At 65.2% G+C, this 14709-nt stretch overlaps 7 protein-coding genes across 7 annotated transcripts in view; 4 read left to right on the top strand and 3 right to left on the bottom strand.

The window, feature by feature from the left end:
• AMSG_02590 (myosin ID heavy chain) overlaps positions 1-940 on the top strand; it is a gene marked incomplete at its 5' end in the record, with an annotated part of 4124 nt that extends 3184 nt beyond the window's left edge. The window contains one exon of the mRNA XM_013904043.1: positions 22-940. Coding sequence (XP_013759497.1) covers positions 22-195 — 174 coding nt within the window. The 3' untranslated portion in view covers positions 196-940. The remainder of the gene's footprint in view (positions 1-21) is intronic.
• On the bottom strand, positions 254-4063 carry AMSG_02589 (myosin-Ia). The gene has a single exon (XM_013904042.1). The coding sequence runs from the start codon at positions 4057-4059 to the stop codon at positions 280-282; it is 3780 nt and encodes a 1259-aa protein (XP_013759496.1). The 5' UTR covers positions 4060-4063; the 3' UTR covers positions 254-279.
• Positions 4064-4496: 433 nt separating this feature from the next.
• Positions 4497-6403, bottom strand: AMSG_02588 (uncharacterized protein). The gene is made up of 2 exons (XM_013904041.1): positions 6245-6403; positions 4497-6158 (listed from the first exon to the last, which is right to left on the bottom strand). Coding segments are annotated over exons 1-2 (1602 nt in total). The 5' UTR covers positions 6247-6403; the 3' UTR covers positions 4497-4558.
• Positions 6404-7096: 693 nt separating this feature from the next.
• On the top strand, positions 7097-9142 carry AMSG_02587 (IBR domain-containing protein; the record flags this gene model as incomplete). The annotated part of the gene is made up of 2 exons (XM_013904040.1): positions 7097-9035; positions 9126-9142. 2 exons carry the CDS (start codon positions 7097-7099, stop codon positions 9140-9142), a joined length of 1956 nt encoding a protein of 651 aa, XP_013759494.1.
• Positions 9143-9318: 176 nt separating this feature from the next.
• On the top strand, positions 9319-10077 carry AMSG_02586 (calcium-binding EF-hand domain-containing protein). The gene has a single exon (XM_013904039.1). The coding sequence runs from the start codon at positions 9341-9343 to the stop codon at positions 10058-10060; it is 720 nt and encodes a 239-aa protein (XP_013759493.1). The 5' UTR covers positions 9319-9340; the 3' UTR covers positions 10061-10077.
• A 14-nt stretch (positions 10078-10091) lies between these two features.
• Positions 10092-11134, bottom strand: AMSG_02585 (uncharacterized protein; the record flags this gene model as incomplete). The annotated part of the gene is made up of 3 exons (XM_013904038.1): positions 10092-10129; positions 10155-10191; positions 10223-11134. 3 exons carry the CDS (start codon positions 11132-11134, stop codon positions 10092-10094), a joined length of 987 nt encoding a protein of 328 aa, XP_013759492.1.
• A 440-nt stretch (positions 11135-11574) lies between these two features.
• AMSG_02584 (ubiquitin carboxyl-terminal hydrolase 20) overlaps positions 11575-14709 on the top strand; it is a gene marked incomplete at its 3' end in the record, with an annotated part of 4117 nt that continues 982 nt past the window's right edge. Inside the window, exons 1-2 of the mRNA XM_013904037.1 lie at positions 11575-11666; positions 11841-14520. Coding sequence (XP_013759491.1) covers positions 11595-11666; positions 11841-14520 — 2752 coding nt within the window. The 5' untranslated portion in view covers positions 11575-11594. The remainder of the gene's footprint in view (positions 11667-11840; positions 14521-14709) is intronic.

Raw genomic sequence — 14709 nt, 5'->3', positions numbered from 1 at the left:
CCGCCGCCACCCGGCCCGAAGCGGACACCCGCCCGCGAGACTGTCACCGCGCTCTATGACTACGACGCACAGGAAGCCGGTGAGCTCTCGTTCCGCGAGGGCGACGTCATCACCATCGTGTCCAAGGGCGACGGCTGGTGGACCGGTGAACTGCGCGGGAGCAAGGGCGAGTTCCCCTCCAACTACGTCCAATGAATGCATCTCTGCGCCGTCTCTGTGCCGTTGGCGACCAGCAACAACGAGCGCGATCCCGTTCAGAGTGCGGATAGCGTTTACGAGTCAAGACGGGGGGACAACCACTTTTCCCGTGTTCTTGGCGCCCTTAATCTTGGCGATCTTGTAGCCGCCTCCATGGCCGTCGGGCCGTGCCTCGCTGGACGCGTCAAACAGAAGCACATACTCACCTTTGGGCTCTTGGAACACGAGCCGGTCGCCAAACTCGACGCGGGCGTGGGTGTGCGACGTTGCGGCTGCCATGCGGGATGCGGCGGCGACGTGCGACGTCGCGCCAGAGCGCCCGGCCTCTGTCACGGCCTGCAGCTGGTCGAGAAGGCGGACGGCAAACTCGACGAGGCGCTCGCAGGCAAAGACCATGTCGTGGTGCTCGACGCCATCAAACGTGAGCACCATGTAGCAGTCTCCAAACGGCGAACATGAGAGCGAGGATATGGCTTCGATCGGCGTCACCGACTTGACCTTGAACGACTTGCCCTTGAGCCGGAACAAGTGCCGGCGACTGAGCGCCACCGCGTTCTCGTCGTGTTTGAACGACCGATTGACCTTTGCGATGGGCGCCGAGAAGATGATGCTCGACTCGTCGCCCACCTTGGCCATGGCCTTGGCCAACTCGCGCGCGCTTTTGGATCCGGCGGTGCCGAGCCCGAGCGCGTCGCCGGCAAACGCGAGCTGGACCGACGCCGCGTAAACTTTGGCCTTGCTCGCCTTGAACATCTCCGAGGCCCGGACTCGCCGCCACATGGCGATGCGCTTGGTCTCGGTGCACGCGTCGCGATAGACCCGTGCTCGCCACGCGAGATACATGTGGTAGAGTGTCGCCCGAGCATCTTCCTGCGCACCGTCGACCACCGCGTCCGGCCACACCTTGGGAGTCAGCGACGCCAGCGCCTGCTCGATGCCGGACAGAAGCTGGACAGCCCAGAGAGCACGGATCCACTTTTGCAGCTTGCGAGCGGCCATGAGCCGCTTAAACGCGAGGCGCGCCACCCGCCCGCGCCATGCTGCTGCAATGTGAGTTACCGCCTTGGCACGAGCAAACCGTCGCTCCAACGCCACTCGCAGCACAAACGACGCCACCCGCTCGCCTGCGCGCCTCTTGATGTACGCTTGTTGCTGGACGTGGCCGCGCCACGCGGCCTGGATCTTGGTCGCCGCCCTCGCTCGCGCATACGCGCGCCGCGCGAGCAGGCCGCGGACTTGTGCCTGGATGGCCGCTGCCGCGGCGTCTTGCCGGGCGCGTTCCTTGGCGGCGCGCGCCTCGGCGGTGATGTCATCGATGTGGGCGCGGACGTAACGGCCACGGCAAATAGCGCCGATCCGCGAGGCGGCAGTAGTCCGGGCAACCGCCGTGCGAGCGAGGAAGCCACGCGCAGTCCGCTGAATGTCGCGCGCAGCCAATTGGTGGCGCCTCGCCTCGCGGGCCTTAGAGCAGCGCCAGGCCCGGGCAATGGTCGACGCTGCAAGCGCCCGAGCGCACCAGGCCCGAAGCCCAAAGCTCCGCCAGGCCCGGGCGATGCGAACGGCGGCACGGTGTTCGACAAAGAACCGGCGGGCCACAAAGGCGCGCCAGGCTGTGGCAATGGTAGTGGCGGCCGCGGCCGCAGCCAGTGCGGCCCGAGTCGCGACGCCGCGCCACCAGGCCTGGATGAGTGTGACGAGGCGCGGGAGGGCGGCGGTGCGTGCATCCTCGAGTGCAAACACTGACGCCGGGTCCTTGACAAACACCTTGGTCTTGCCCATTTGGTACTGGCTCTTGTCGATGCCACGGGCGGCAAGGATGGCGTGGACAGCTTGAGGGAGGCTGAGGCCGGTCGGGTGCGGCCAGCACGAGTCTTGCGCGAGCATCTTGTAGCGGGCCACAAACGAGTCGACAGGCTCGCGGAAACAGAACCCAGCGCGGGCGACGCGGACGTTCTCCAGCAGGCCCAGATACTGGATCTGGTGCTCGACGCGCTCAAAGTCAAAGATTGTCGGCGAGCGCTCGTCGTTGGGCTTGATGCACCGGATGTAGTGGGCGTGCGAGGCGGTGAGCGTCTGGATGAGCGAGGCAAGCTGGCGCTTAAAGACCGAGACCGTGGTGGCGGCTCGCTTGCGGACGCCGCGGCGGGAGGAAGCCGACGTTGAGCCTGCGCCCAGTGCTGGCGCGAGACAAACGTGCAGGGCCTCGGATGATGCGGCGAGGAGTGAGGCAAAGTCGGGATACGTCTTGGTCTTGTTCTTCTCGAGGAACGAGACGGCGGTGTACTCGACAAAGCCGGCGTAGTGCTCAACCCGGAACGAGAGCCGTGGGAGCTTGAGGGCGCGGTGGGTGGCGGCCAGCGCAAAGTACGGCGACGATCCGGGCTTGGTCACCTCCAGCTTGGCCACAAACGAGGTATCGGAAGTCTTGGGCAGGACGGTCTCTTCGTCGAGGACGTCAAAGACGCCACCGCGGCCCTCAATGAGCTCGCAGATGACGCCGTTGTCAAAGTAGTCAACTGGGACCCAGGCAATACCCTCGGCGGCGTACTCGGCCTGCTCGGCCGAGAGCGTGAGGTCGATAAAGAGCTTCTGGAGCTTCTCGTTGGTGTAGTTGATGCAAAACTGCTCAAAGGTGTTGGAGTGGAGAATCTCAAAGCCGTAGATGTCCAGCACGCCAATGGAGGCCGCGGCTGGCGCCGGTGACGAAATTGAGGCGTTGATAAGTGTCACAATGTGTGAGAACATGGCGTCGTAGAGGGCGGCACCGAGCGAGTCACGGGTATCGTCGGCTCGCTCTGGTGAGAGCGGAATGTTGATGGCTTCGCCACGGGTCTCGATGGTGTGTGAGGTGAGGGCCTTGCCGAGGCCATCGGCGGAGACGCCCAGCAGCCGGGCGACGTCGGCGAGGACGGCGCCGTCAGCAACGCTTGCCACGTCGCCCTTTGAGCCAGCAGCGGCCACAAAGGAGACGCGCGAGAGGTGAAGAACGGCGGCAAGGAGGCGAAAGAGCGCGGTCTGGGAGTCGGCAGGAAAGCCGAGCGTGGTCATGGCAGCGACCAGCTCAGCATAGCCCGCGGCGTCGTCGATCGACGGCACGGTGTATGTCCCGGAGCGAGCAAGCGAGGGAAAGAACTCGGGCGGGTGGTTGAGGTCGAGCTCGGCGCGAAGCTCAGGCGGCGCGCCGGCGAGCATAAAGTAGAAGGCGTGGAACGAGCGCTCGCCGGGCGCAGGACGGACAACCCTCGACTTTTCGAGCAGGTAGACCGAGACGCAGCCGCCGAGCGGCGAGCCGCGGGCGTCAAACTGGATCTCCATAAACTTGCCGAACCGCGACGAGTTGTCGTTCCGTAGCGTCTGTGCATTGCCAAAGGCCTCCAGAATTGGATTGGAGCCGAGGAGCGAGTCCTTGACAGAGTCAACGTCAGCGGCACGGTTGCCCGAGACAGCAGCGATAAAGTGCATGCAGATGCGCGACGACTCGGTCTTACCTGCGCCCGACTCGCCCGAGATGATGATAGTCTGCGAGACGTTTGTCTCGAGCATGGCGTGGTACGCGTCGTTGGCCAGGGCGTAGATGTGCGGCGGCTGAGACCGTGCGGCCTTGCCAAAGTAGCCCTCCATCACACTCGGCCCGTAAAGGCCGTCGGGCCGGCGGAAAGGGTTGACGGCAAGGACCACGCTCGAGATGCATGTGTACACCGCTCCGTCCACAAACCGCTGCTCCAGCGTCTTGGCTACCGTCGGCACGTCGGCTTTGTCCAGCAGGACCAAGTCGTGAACTGCCACGCAGCCGCCAGCGGGGCCAGCCACCGCAGCCTCGCTTGTCCCTCCATGGTCAGCCATGGCCGGCTCCTGGCTCATTGGCGTGCAAGAAGGGGGTTTGGAGTCGGGTTTGGGTAGGGTGGGATGGGGTGGGTGAGGTGGGTGGTCGACCACTCGTGGCTTACGCCCACAGGCAGAGAGGGAGAGAGGTAGGTGTCGAGGAGGGCAAGGGGGGGGGGGAGGGGGGGGGCCTAGTTTGGTGGTGCCTGAGTGAAAATTGTGGTTGGGGCGGGGCGGGGCAGCCATTGGCAGCAGATGCAACATGTAGGGGGGGCTGGTTAACAGGTGGGTATCGAGTCAGGGAGACCACTAGCAGGTGCGTCTTTACGTCTAAGGTCTGTGATTACTCCACCCATCCATCTCTGCCGCTCAAGAGAACGTGGGGACTACGACTGGCGCGCCATAGTAAGCACGTGGCGGCTTTTCGATGATCACTCGTTCTTTCTCTCCGCCACTAGCCACGACACGAAGACACATAACGGAAGCAGGACTTTCAATCCAGGAGGGCTCGGGACTGGGGGGGGGGAGGGGGGCTGGATTAGAGCTCGGCGTACGAGTCAAGACCCTTGGGCTGGGCAATGCCCTCCCACGGCCAGCGACCGCCCTGGCGGACGACGGCGAACCAGTAGGCAAAGACGGCGACGCCGGCGAGGGCGATGAGCGAGATGATGACGCCGGCCGCGACGGCGCCAGCGTTGGACTTCTTCTTGGGTGAGGAGCTGGGAGCCGGGAAGAGGCCAGTGCACTCGCCGTCGCCCCAGGTGGTATCAACCTCAATGGGGTTGGCGATCTCTTCGGGTGTGCACGTGGTGTTGGTGCACATGACCATAAAGTCCTTCGAGTGGACGGTGTCCCAGTACGAGATGACCATAAAGTCGTCGGCGACGGCGGTGATCCGCGGGTGGCTTGGCGAGCAGGTGTTGCCGGCGCAGTCGGTGATGGCCTCGGGTGAGCTCCGGGTGGTGCAGGCCTCGTCGTCGCAGTACACGATCATGATGTCGCGCTTGGTCGTGCCCTGAACCTTGACCTCACGGATCCAGATGATGACCGGGTTGTCGTTGTGGGACATCGCCATGTGCGGCTCAGCCTGCGACTGCGAGAACAGGCCGCTGGACACAGGCTCCTCGGTCGTGGTCTGACAGTCGTAGACAGAGCAGCGGGTGAGGTACAGCTCGCCGTCCGACTTGACGTGGACAAAGGCGGGGAAGCCGCCGTTGCGGGTCATGATGATCGAGTCGCCAGCAAACGGCTTGACCTCCTCGAGCACCTGGTAATGGTCAGTGATGACGTTGGTCTTCGGGCTGCAGTTCAAGTCGCCGCAGTACGCCGTCTTGAGCCAGATGCCGTCGCTACCCTGGTTGAGGCTCGGCCCGTAGTACAGGATGAGCGCCTTCTGGTCGACTGTCGTCATCGAGACGCCAGCGCACATGGGCGAGCCAGCATCGTCCGCGCCGCGGCACGAGTCGATGACCGTCTTGGTCGCGTCGGTCTGCGCGTCGCAGTCAACCTTGGAGCAGACCGTGACCGTGAGCTCGCCGACATGGTCGACCGACGGGAGCGAGCCGATCGCCTTGGGAATGGTGACGTACCCGATCGCGGGCACCTTCTTGCCCAGCGCAGCCTGAACAAACGTCATCGCCGGCCAGTATGCGTTTTCCAGGATCGTCCGCGGGTAGTTGTTCACCACAGAGTGTGCACACCCGAGGGCCGGGCAGTACTCAAACCGGAGGTTGTTCGCCGCAGGCGTCGACGCGTCGCCAGAGAGGTTCGGGTTGTACTCGGTGTACAGCATGTACTGCCCGTTAAACACGTTGTGCGTCGACGGCACGTAGACAGAGATGTCCTCAACCACAGCCTGCGCAGTCCCATCGCGGATGCACTTGGCAACCTCGTACGTCGTCTGCGAGTCACCGCAGTTGTCCGGCCCGTCGCACATCCGCGTCTCCAGACCAAACGAGAGTCCGTACTGCGTCTGCATCGGCGAGAACGCAATGACCATGTTGTTCGACACCTGGTCGTACGCGTACGCAGTCCACGGCCGGTTGTTGCTGTAAATCGACGACCGCGCCATTGCGCCCATAACCATGGCGAGCAGCACAACGCCCACAGCAGTCTTCAGCATCATTTTCCTTGTATGCCTGTCCCGCCCACACCCAGCAGCATGAGTCACAAACCCACTTTGCCTCCCTCCCACCCCCACACGCCGCGAGTCACGCGCACATACATTCACAAGCCCCACTCCCCCTCCCTCCCCACCACCTTGCTTGTCCTGCCTCGTTTTGCCCGAGGCACACCAGCACACTATAGCCCATAAAGTGTCTTCAACCACGTCGCCATCCCCTGGGCTTCCCCAGCGAGTGACACCGAGCCAAGAGACAGAAGTCACCTTTCCTCACCGGCACGCGTGCCGCCCACTCCAAAAACAAAGACAGGCTGCTGCTTTGCCCGCGTTTCGCTTTTGCCACCTCCAGGGGGGGGAGGGGGGGGGAGAAGGGGAGTGCCTGACACCCACTGGGGGAGCCGTCGCTGTGTTGGCTACCTTCCCACAGCCACCAACGTAGGGTTAGGGCAACGGAGAAGGAGCATAGTGCACAAAACAAGGCGTTTCCGGAAAGAGGCCATCTGTGGGAGGCTCTGCTGCCGAGGTGGTGGTGGTTGGTGGGTGCAGAAAAACCCGTGCCTGGGATCACTGCCGTCACCACCACTCGGCGGTGGAGGGGCAGGGAGGGGGGAAGGGAGAGTGCGGGGGGGGGAGGGGGGGGGGCACGGGCAAGCAGCCAGCAGGGGGTAGGGCATGGAAGAGGAGGCGGGTGGGGGAAAAAGTCCCTGGTCCAGGTACCACGTACGGAATGTAAGCTGAGTGTGCCTTTCTCCGCCCTTCCGCCTCGGCCTCGGCCTCCTGCCGCTGTCGGCCTCTCTTCGCCCCGCTCTGCTCCACATCAGCCTGTCATCATCCCCGGTCCATCGATTGCGACAGGTTCCACAACTCGAGTAGACCGTGAGGAATCGTCCGCTTCCTCTCCACCAGCATCATCGACGCCATAGCCACATACCTGTCTCTCTTCATCACCGTGCTATGGCTGCCGACGCTGCCGAGCATGTGGTTCCCGGCTTGTGGCTTCCACGCGCCGGAGGGAGCGTGGAGCACCTGACCATCAACAAGACCGACGTGCACGACCCGGCAGCTCTTGGTGGGCCGACCTGCGCTACTTGCGCGGCTCGTCCACAGGTAGATGGTGTGCACTGGTGGCGCGGCGCAGAGAGCAGCGCATGGCTGTGCTGGGCGTGCGCAAGGAGCACAGGCCGCTTGGGCCTGGTCACGAACTCTCGGAATGCGGCCGGCGGTGGGCACACCTTGACCCTTGTACAGCTCGATCTGCTGGGAGTGTACCCGGACGAGACCAGATGGACGTGCGATGAGTGTCGGAGAGTGGCGACCCTTGCGCCTGTACGGGGCCGTGAGCGTGATATGGGGCTGCACGCGCTTGCACCCGTTGCCGGCGCCGACTACGACATCTGTTTCGCCTGCACCTCCGCCACCATCATCGCTGGCGCTCCGCTTCGCTCTTGGCTCCACGAGCACCCACTGGAGCTTCTGGCCAATCCACGCGAAGTCTACCCAGGCTTTGCCGGCGTGTGGCACTGCGACGGATGCGGCAGCGTTCAGCGATCGCAGACGCTGCCGATGATGGCCTGCCGCCACGCAGACTGTGAGTTTGACCTCTGTCCGGCGTGCGCGGTTGGATCCGTGGCTGCAGCAGAGGACGAGGCCAACTCTCGGCAGGCTGCTGGCCATGATCATCGTCTTGTGCGCTCGCGTGTGGCCGAGGTCTATCCCAGCCAGATGTGGGCGTGTGACGGGTGCGGCGCGAGCTCGGGCGCCTGGTTGTGGCACTGCGGCTTGGGCTGCGACTATGATCTGTGCAGCGGATGCATGCTTGCACGCACCGAGCGAAGGCTGGCGCTCTCGGGGCCGATGGTAGAGCTTGGAGCCCATGACCACCCTCTAGTTGCCACTGACCCGGACGTAGTCTACGCCGCGCATGGCGGCCGGTGGCGGTGCGATGGCGTTTGCGGCCGCAGCTTGACGGCTACAGACGGCGCGATGTGGCACTGCACTCGCGGCTGCTCGTACGACGTGTGCGAGACGTGTCTAGCAGTCGCGAGCCCACCAGTTTGTCGCACTTCCGGGCTCTGCGTCCTCTGTCGCTTCCGCGCTGCCGACGCTGTCATCGTCCCGTGCGGGGACGCTCTGACGTGCCGACACTGCGCCGAGGCGCAGATGAAGCGGGTGCCGGGCACGTGTCCTATTTGCCTGGCAAGTGCAAGCGCGGTTGTGACAGCTGTCCGCAGTCTTGCATGTCTCGTCTGCTTTGCTGACACACCTGGCCACCAAGTGTTTGCGTTTTCGGCGCGGTGCAAGCATGTTTTATGCGTGGAGTGCGCAGAACACATGGTGCGCGACGCGCTCGCCGACCGGGCGCTCATTCCGCTCCGCTGCCCGGTGATGGACGGTAGCCAGCGATGCACAGGCGTGATGCAGCCGCAAGACGTGGGAGCGCTCGCGCTCCGGACTTTGATCACCCCCGACGAGGTGGAGGCCTTTGAGACCGCGCACACCACTGCGGCTCTGCCTGCCGCTGTCCGGGCGTACTGCCCGTTTTCCGAGTGCTCCGGGCTGGTTTTTGTTGATGCCGAAGACGCAGAGTGCGCAACGGCGGCCGAGGCAATGCGCTCGGTGACCTGTCCGTACTGCGCGCGCCCCTTTTGCTGGGCATGTCGCAGCGCGTGGCATCCGGGCGCCGACTGCAACGCCGCCGCCGGCGCGTCGGCCGCCACCCGCGAGCTCATTGCGCTCTCGTCGCGGCCGTGCATCGACTGCGGTGCCGCCATTGCCCACGCACGCGGCCACGCCTGCCACCATATGACTTGTCCGTGCGGCGGCGAGATGTGCTTTGTGTGCGGCGGCCGCTGGCCCTGCCGCCAAGGCTGCCCCATGTACTGCACCAACGCGCGTCCGTGCCCATGCCAGCTCTGCGTCGAATGCGAGCCGGGCGCCCCATGCCCCGCCTGCCCGGGCGCTTGCCCAGTCTGTCGTGGTCCAGAGAGCGCCGATGCGTAAGAGGCTGAGGCATGACCCATGTGGGATGATGAGTCCCTGGGGCGGGGCGGGGCGAGTCGGAACAAAATGAAGAAACTCCCCAATTGGGCGCCTTCCGCCTAAACGGGGCCGCCGGACCTGGACCACAAAACCGGAGGCGTGCCAGCCGCGCCCAGGCAAGCGCGGCTAGCACTACCCGTCGGCTTCACATTGTTCTCCATGGGGCTGCTTGGGCGGATGCGCCGGAAGCGGCAGGCGACCAAGGCGGCCAACGCAGCAGCAGCCAAGGAGGTTGAAGCCGCGCTCGCTGCTCGTAAGGCGCGCGAGGCCCGTGACGCTGCGTTTGCACGAGCCAAGGCGAGCGACGCCGGGACACCGGCGGAGGCAGTGATGGACGAGCTCGGCCCGGGCGCGGTCGAGGCCCTGTGCGAGGCAATCGGGATCGCGCCGGCGTCTGCAGACGCGCTTGTCATGTGCCACACTATGGGCGTGGCCAGAATGGGATACATCAGCAAGACCGAGTTTGAGGCCGGCATGGTGAGCCTTGCCGCAAGCTCGCTCGACGACCTGGCGGTCGCCATCAGCCGGCGCAAGGCACAGCTTGCGGCGTCGACGAGCGGCTTTGCCGCCCTCTACGAGTACGCCTTTGCATTTGCCAAAGAGGAGCCTCGCAAAAAGATCGTCGACTTGGCGTCGGCGTGCGCTATGCTCGAGCTCGTCATGTCGATGCGGAGCGAGAGCGATCGCAAGCGGACCGACGCCTTTGTCGCCTTTCTCACCTCAGACAGCTGCACAGCCCGGGCGCTCAACCACGACCAGTGGAGCTCGTGGCTCGACTTTATCGACGAGATCGCGCCGGACCTGTCCAACTGGGAAGACGACGGCCCGTACCCGGTCCTGTTCTCCGAGTATGTGGCCCACGCGAGCAGGGGGGAGTAAACACAGCCTTCTTGGGAGCCTTGCAATGTGTTTACACCACCGATGTGGCGCGCGACCGGCCGCGGGTGGCTCCGTCGGTGGCCCGCGCGGCGACGCCAGCGCGATGTCGTCGGTCCCGCCCACGCCCAGGTCTTCGTACGGGATGTGCGAGAGGAGGGCAACCTCGTCCGAGTGGACCGAGCGCTCGACGATCCAGTGGGTGTTGTCGCGGGCTTGAAGGACAAGGGCGCGACCGACAGTGATGGAGCCGTTCTGCAGCTTGCGCTTGAGCGTGTGGATGGCGTTGCGGAGCTGCTGGTTCTGTTCGTAGAGCTGCGCGAAGCGCGCCTCGTTGGCGGCACGCTGCGTTTCAAGCAGTGTTGAGAACGACTGGGCTTGCACCGCCAGTGCAGACTGCATCTCGCGCTGCAGCGTCTCATACACCGTCTTGATTGTCGTCTTGAGTGCAGAATGCGACTTGCGGGTCATCTCTTTCAGCGTCTCGTGCGACCGCCTCAGCAGCGCCACCGTCGCCTTGTTCTGCCCGCTCCCACCGCCGTCGCCACCCAAGCTCACACTGGCATCGCCAGGGCCCAGCGTCGCCGATCGCCGCGACATCCGCCCGCCGCCGCCGGTAGCTGCTGCCGCCGGCGAGCTGGGCGCCGACGGCGGCGGCGACGCAAACAGATCCGCCGCCGTCGCCGTCGTTGTCGCGCCCATCAGTAGCGCCGCGCTATCCGCAGACGTCTCTGCCTCCGTCGAGCCAAATGTGGTGTCAGGCTGTCCCGTCCCAGCATCATCGTCGTCGGCGTTGACCTCCTCTTCCTCGTCGTCGTCGTCCTCATCGGAAAAGAACTCGGCCACCGCTGACCGCTTGCCAGCCACCGACCGCTTTGGAGCCGAGCCTTTGCTGCCCGCACTACCTGCGCCTCCTCCAGTACCGTTGGCTTTGGCCTGGCGGGCAGCCTTGCGCTCGGCCCTCAGCTGGGCTCGCAGCTTGGCCTTCTCCTTCTTGTCGCTTGCCGCCGACCTTGCCGCTGCCTCGCGCTTCTCACGGGCAGCACGCCTCCGCGCAAACGCGTCCTTTCCAGACATAGTCCTGTGCTACCAGCTTTGGGCGTTTCTTACACGGCGTCCCTCTTCTGTGCACGCTCTCCTGCCCAGCCAGTCGAGTGGCTCTGCCTCTGTCGACACCCTCCTCCCCCCCCCCTCTCCCGCATGTCATGCCATTTGGCAAGACTGGCCATGCTCTGACCGCACCCGACAGCCTCGGCCTGCCTATCGCCGCGGCCTATCGCCTGCCTGAAGCCAGAGGTGAAGCATTATCAGGTGCGGGGCGTTAGTGTGGGAGCATGTGCCATGCCCTGCATTCCCCTCGCGTACGATGCTGCTCTCTTGCCACGTCGCCATGGGCGTGGCATTCCAACCACCGGCTGGCCCAACTGCGATGACGATGACGATCACGATGACGATGACGATCACACCCTCTCCCACCGCTGTCAAACCCCTGCCCCTCCTCCTACCCACACTGCACTCGACGGACCAGTGGAGGGAGATGACGTCCGAGTGCGGACACCTCGAGCAGCTGCGGGAGGTGTCCACAAGCCTCGAGGACAAGAGCTTCCTGGTACGTTGCTTGGAGGCGGCCACAGGGGACAACGAGCCCGTTTTCGCCGCTTTCGGGAGGCGGCCGGTCATGGCTACGACCTTCTTCTGAGCGGCGGCGGACAAGGCTGGGGGTGAGGCCACGTGTGGCAGGGAGGAGAGGGAGGGCCACTCACACACATGCGAGCGTGTACAGAGTGTTCTGGACAGTGGCAGTGCACGGTGCAAGTGCGGGGCTGCCGACCCGAGCTTGCTGTGGCGGTGCCTGGGTGACTCGTGCGGTCGGGTCTCATGCGGACGGACCGTTCGCGGCCACGCGCTGAAGCATGCTTCCCGGAACGGAGCCGGGCACTCGGTGTGCATCAATGTGGCAAGCGGGCAGGTGTGGTGCTACGGATGCGACGACGAGCTGTGGATCGATGCGACAACAGCCAACGCCAAGGCCATTCTCCGGTTCCGCGCCCTGCTCCGCGGCGACGACCCGGACGCGCCCGACGACGAGGGCGAGGTGGCGGACATGGCGCTGTCAGACTCGGCGCTGTCGATGCCCGGCCTGCCGGCGCTTTGCACTCCGCAGCTCGACGAGGAGGTGCTGGCGGCTGGTGCCCGCCCGGGCTCGGGCCTCTGTGGCCTGCGCAACCTGGGCAACACGTGCTTCCTCAACTCGGCGCTGCAGACCCTCTCCAACTCGCCGCCACTCCACCGAGTCATGCTTGCGCTCGAGCCGGAAATGCTTCCAGCGCCGCGCTCGCGCGTTGCGCTCCTTCCCAAGTTCCACACCCTCATCCGCGCCATGTGGACTGCCCGTCGCGACTACCTCGCGCCGTCTGACCTTGTCCGCGCTGTTCAGGTCATCAACCCCGTTTTCCGCGGCTACGCCCAGCACGACTCGCAGGAGCTGCTCCGCACTGTAGTTGACCGCCTGCACCAAGAGCTTACCCTCGAGCTACGGGGTCCGCCGCCTGAGGCGCCCAAGAAGGCACAGGCCCAGGGCCCGGCCAAGGTTCAGGAGAAGGCAGCGAAAGCCAAGGCAAAAGCCAAGGCAAAAGCCAAGGCCAAAGCCAAGGCAAAAGCCAAGGCCAAAGCCAAAGCCAAGGCCAAGGCGGCCCATGGGCTCTCGGTCACCTCATCAAGCTCCGACTCGGCCTCGCCCGAGCCGTCGTCCCCGTCGGCGTTTTCGTCGGCGTCGCCGCTGTCACACGAGCACGGCTCTGATGCCGGCTCGGACGGCTCGGACGGCTCGACCCGTCGCAAACTCGAGGCCTCGCTCATTGCCGACATCTTTGCCGGCGAAATGGTGTCTTCGGTCACATGCTCCAACTGCGGGACGGTGTCTGCCACGCGCGAGCCGTTCTTTGACGTCTCGGTCGAGATCCCGTCCAAGAAGGCGCGCGCCAAGCTCAAGGGAAGGACCTCGCACCTGCTGGGCGAAGTCGGCGCCGCCGCGCTTGACGCTGACGCCTCGCCCGGCGGCGGCACCTATGTTGGTGGCGGTGAGCCGCCGCTCGGCGGCAGCAACGGCAAGCTGCATGGCAAGGACAAGGGCAAGGGGAAGGGCAAGGCCAAGGCCAAGAGCAAGAGCAAGGGCAAAGCTCCTGCAAGTGACGAGGTGGCGGGCCCTGGTGGCGAGGCGGGCGGCGAGTCGGGCGGTTTCTTCCGCGGGCTTGCATCGATCTTTGGCCTTGGCGGCTCGTCACCGCTCACACTTCAAGACTGCCTCTACGCGTACTGTGCGCAGGAGAACCTTGTCGGGACCGAACGGTACCACTGCGAGAAGTGCGATGAGAAGCACGACTCGCTGAAGGCGCTGGCGCTGGCGCGGCTCCCGGAAATGCTCACCATCCACATCAAGCGCTTCCGCTATGACTCGTACTTTGGCTCCAAGGTCACGACCCGGGTCGAGTTTCCGTTTGAGCTCGACGCTGCGCCGTTCCTCTCCCGCCGTGAGCCCGATGTGACGACTGAGGCTGCTGCGGCGTCGTACCGCCTCTCGGGCCTGGTCAACCACCGCGGGTCGATGACCGGCGGTCACTACGTGGCCTACTGCCGCAATGCCGTCGACAACGAGTGGTACCTTTTCGACGACACGCGAGTCTCGCAGGTCACGCCCGACGCTGTCGCCGCCGCCGAGGCCTACATCCTGGTCTACGAGCGGGTGGCGCCGCAGGCGCAGGCCGTTCGCGACCGGGTCTTCCGCGCCCTTGACGCTGCTGCCGGGGATCTCGCCGCGCCCGACGTCGACAAAGACCTTGTCTACATCTCGCGCCACTGGTACACCAAGTTCCGCGTCCTCTCGCGGCCCGGCCCGGTCTCGTCGGCCGACGTCGTGTGCGAGCACGGCGGCCTGGCCCTGCCGTCGCCGCTTGACATGGCCGGCGAACTTCCGCCCGACGCACCGCTGCCGATCTTTGGCATTCCTGACCACGTCTACACACTGCTAGTCTCGCTCTTTGGCGCCGCCGATCCACCGCTCCGCTCGCCGGAACCATGCGCTGCCTGCCTTCGCGCCGCCCGCGCCATGGCTGACCAGCGCGCCAAGGAAAAGCACTTTATCGCACGCAACGACTCGTCGACCATCGCCGAGGGCGAGTGCTGGTACCTCATCTCCAACGGTTGGATCGAGCGCTGGCATGCCTTTACCACCGGAACCGACGTCCTTCCGGGCCCCATCGACAACCATATTCTGCTCGACGACTCGGGTGAGCCGCTCCCGCGCCTCCGCAAGTCGTACGACTACCGCGGCCTCAACCGGGCCGTCTGGGACTTTTTCGTCTCGCAGCACGGCGGTGGCCCGCCCATCGTCCGCGCCCAGCTCGACATCTATGATCCCACGCCCATCGCTACGACCTCACCGCATTCGTCGTCGTCGTCTTCTCGTCGCCGACACCGCAAGGGATGACGCAGTAAATCCCAGCCTCACGCCGCGCAAAGTGTGGTGTGTGCGCCGAGTCGCGTCCAGACCAGACCCAGGCCCCCCCTCCCACCCCCCCCCCCCCCCCCCCCCCCCCTAACCCGCCGCCCTCCACCCCCACCCCCCCCTACCCCACCCCCACCCCCACCCCCAC

This window comes from Thecamonas trahens, assembly GCF_000142905.1.
Source record: "Thecamonas trahens ATCC 50062 unplaced genomic scaffold supercont1.15, whole genome shotgun sequence".
Taxonomy (NCBI): domain Eukaryota; order Apusomonadida; family Apusomonadidae; genus Thecamonas; species Thecamonas trahens.
The sequence above is the reverse complement of the archived record's forward strand: the minus strand, read 5'-3'. Positions and strand labels throughout refer to the sequence as shown.

Excerpts from the sequence above, each read along its gene's own strand:
- AMSG_02589 (XM_013904042.1), bottom strand. The coding sequence starts at position 4,059 with ATGAGCCAGGAGCCGGCCATGGCTGACCATGGAGGGACAAGCGAGGCT.
- AMSG_02586 (XM_013904039.1), top strand. The coding sequence starts at position 9,341 with ATGGGGCTGCTTGGGCGGATGCGCCGGAAGCGGCAGGCGACCAAGGCG.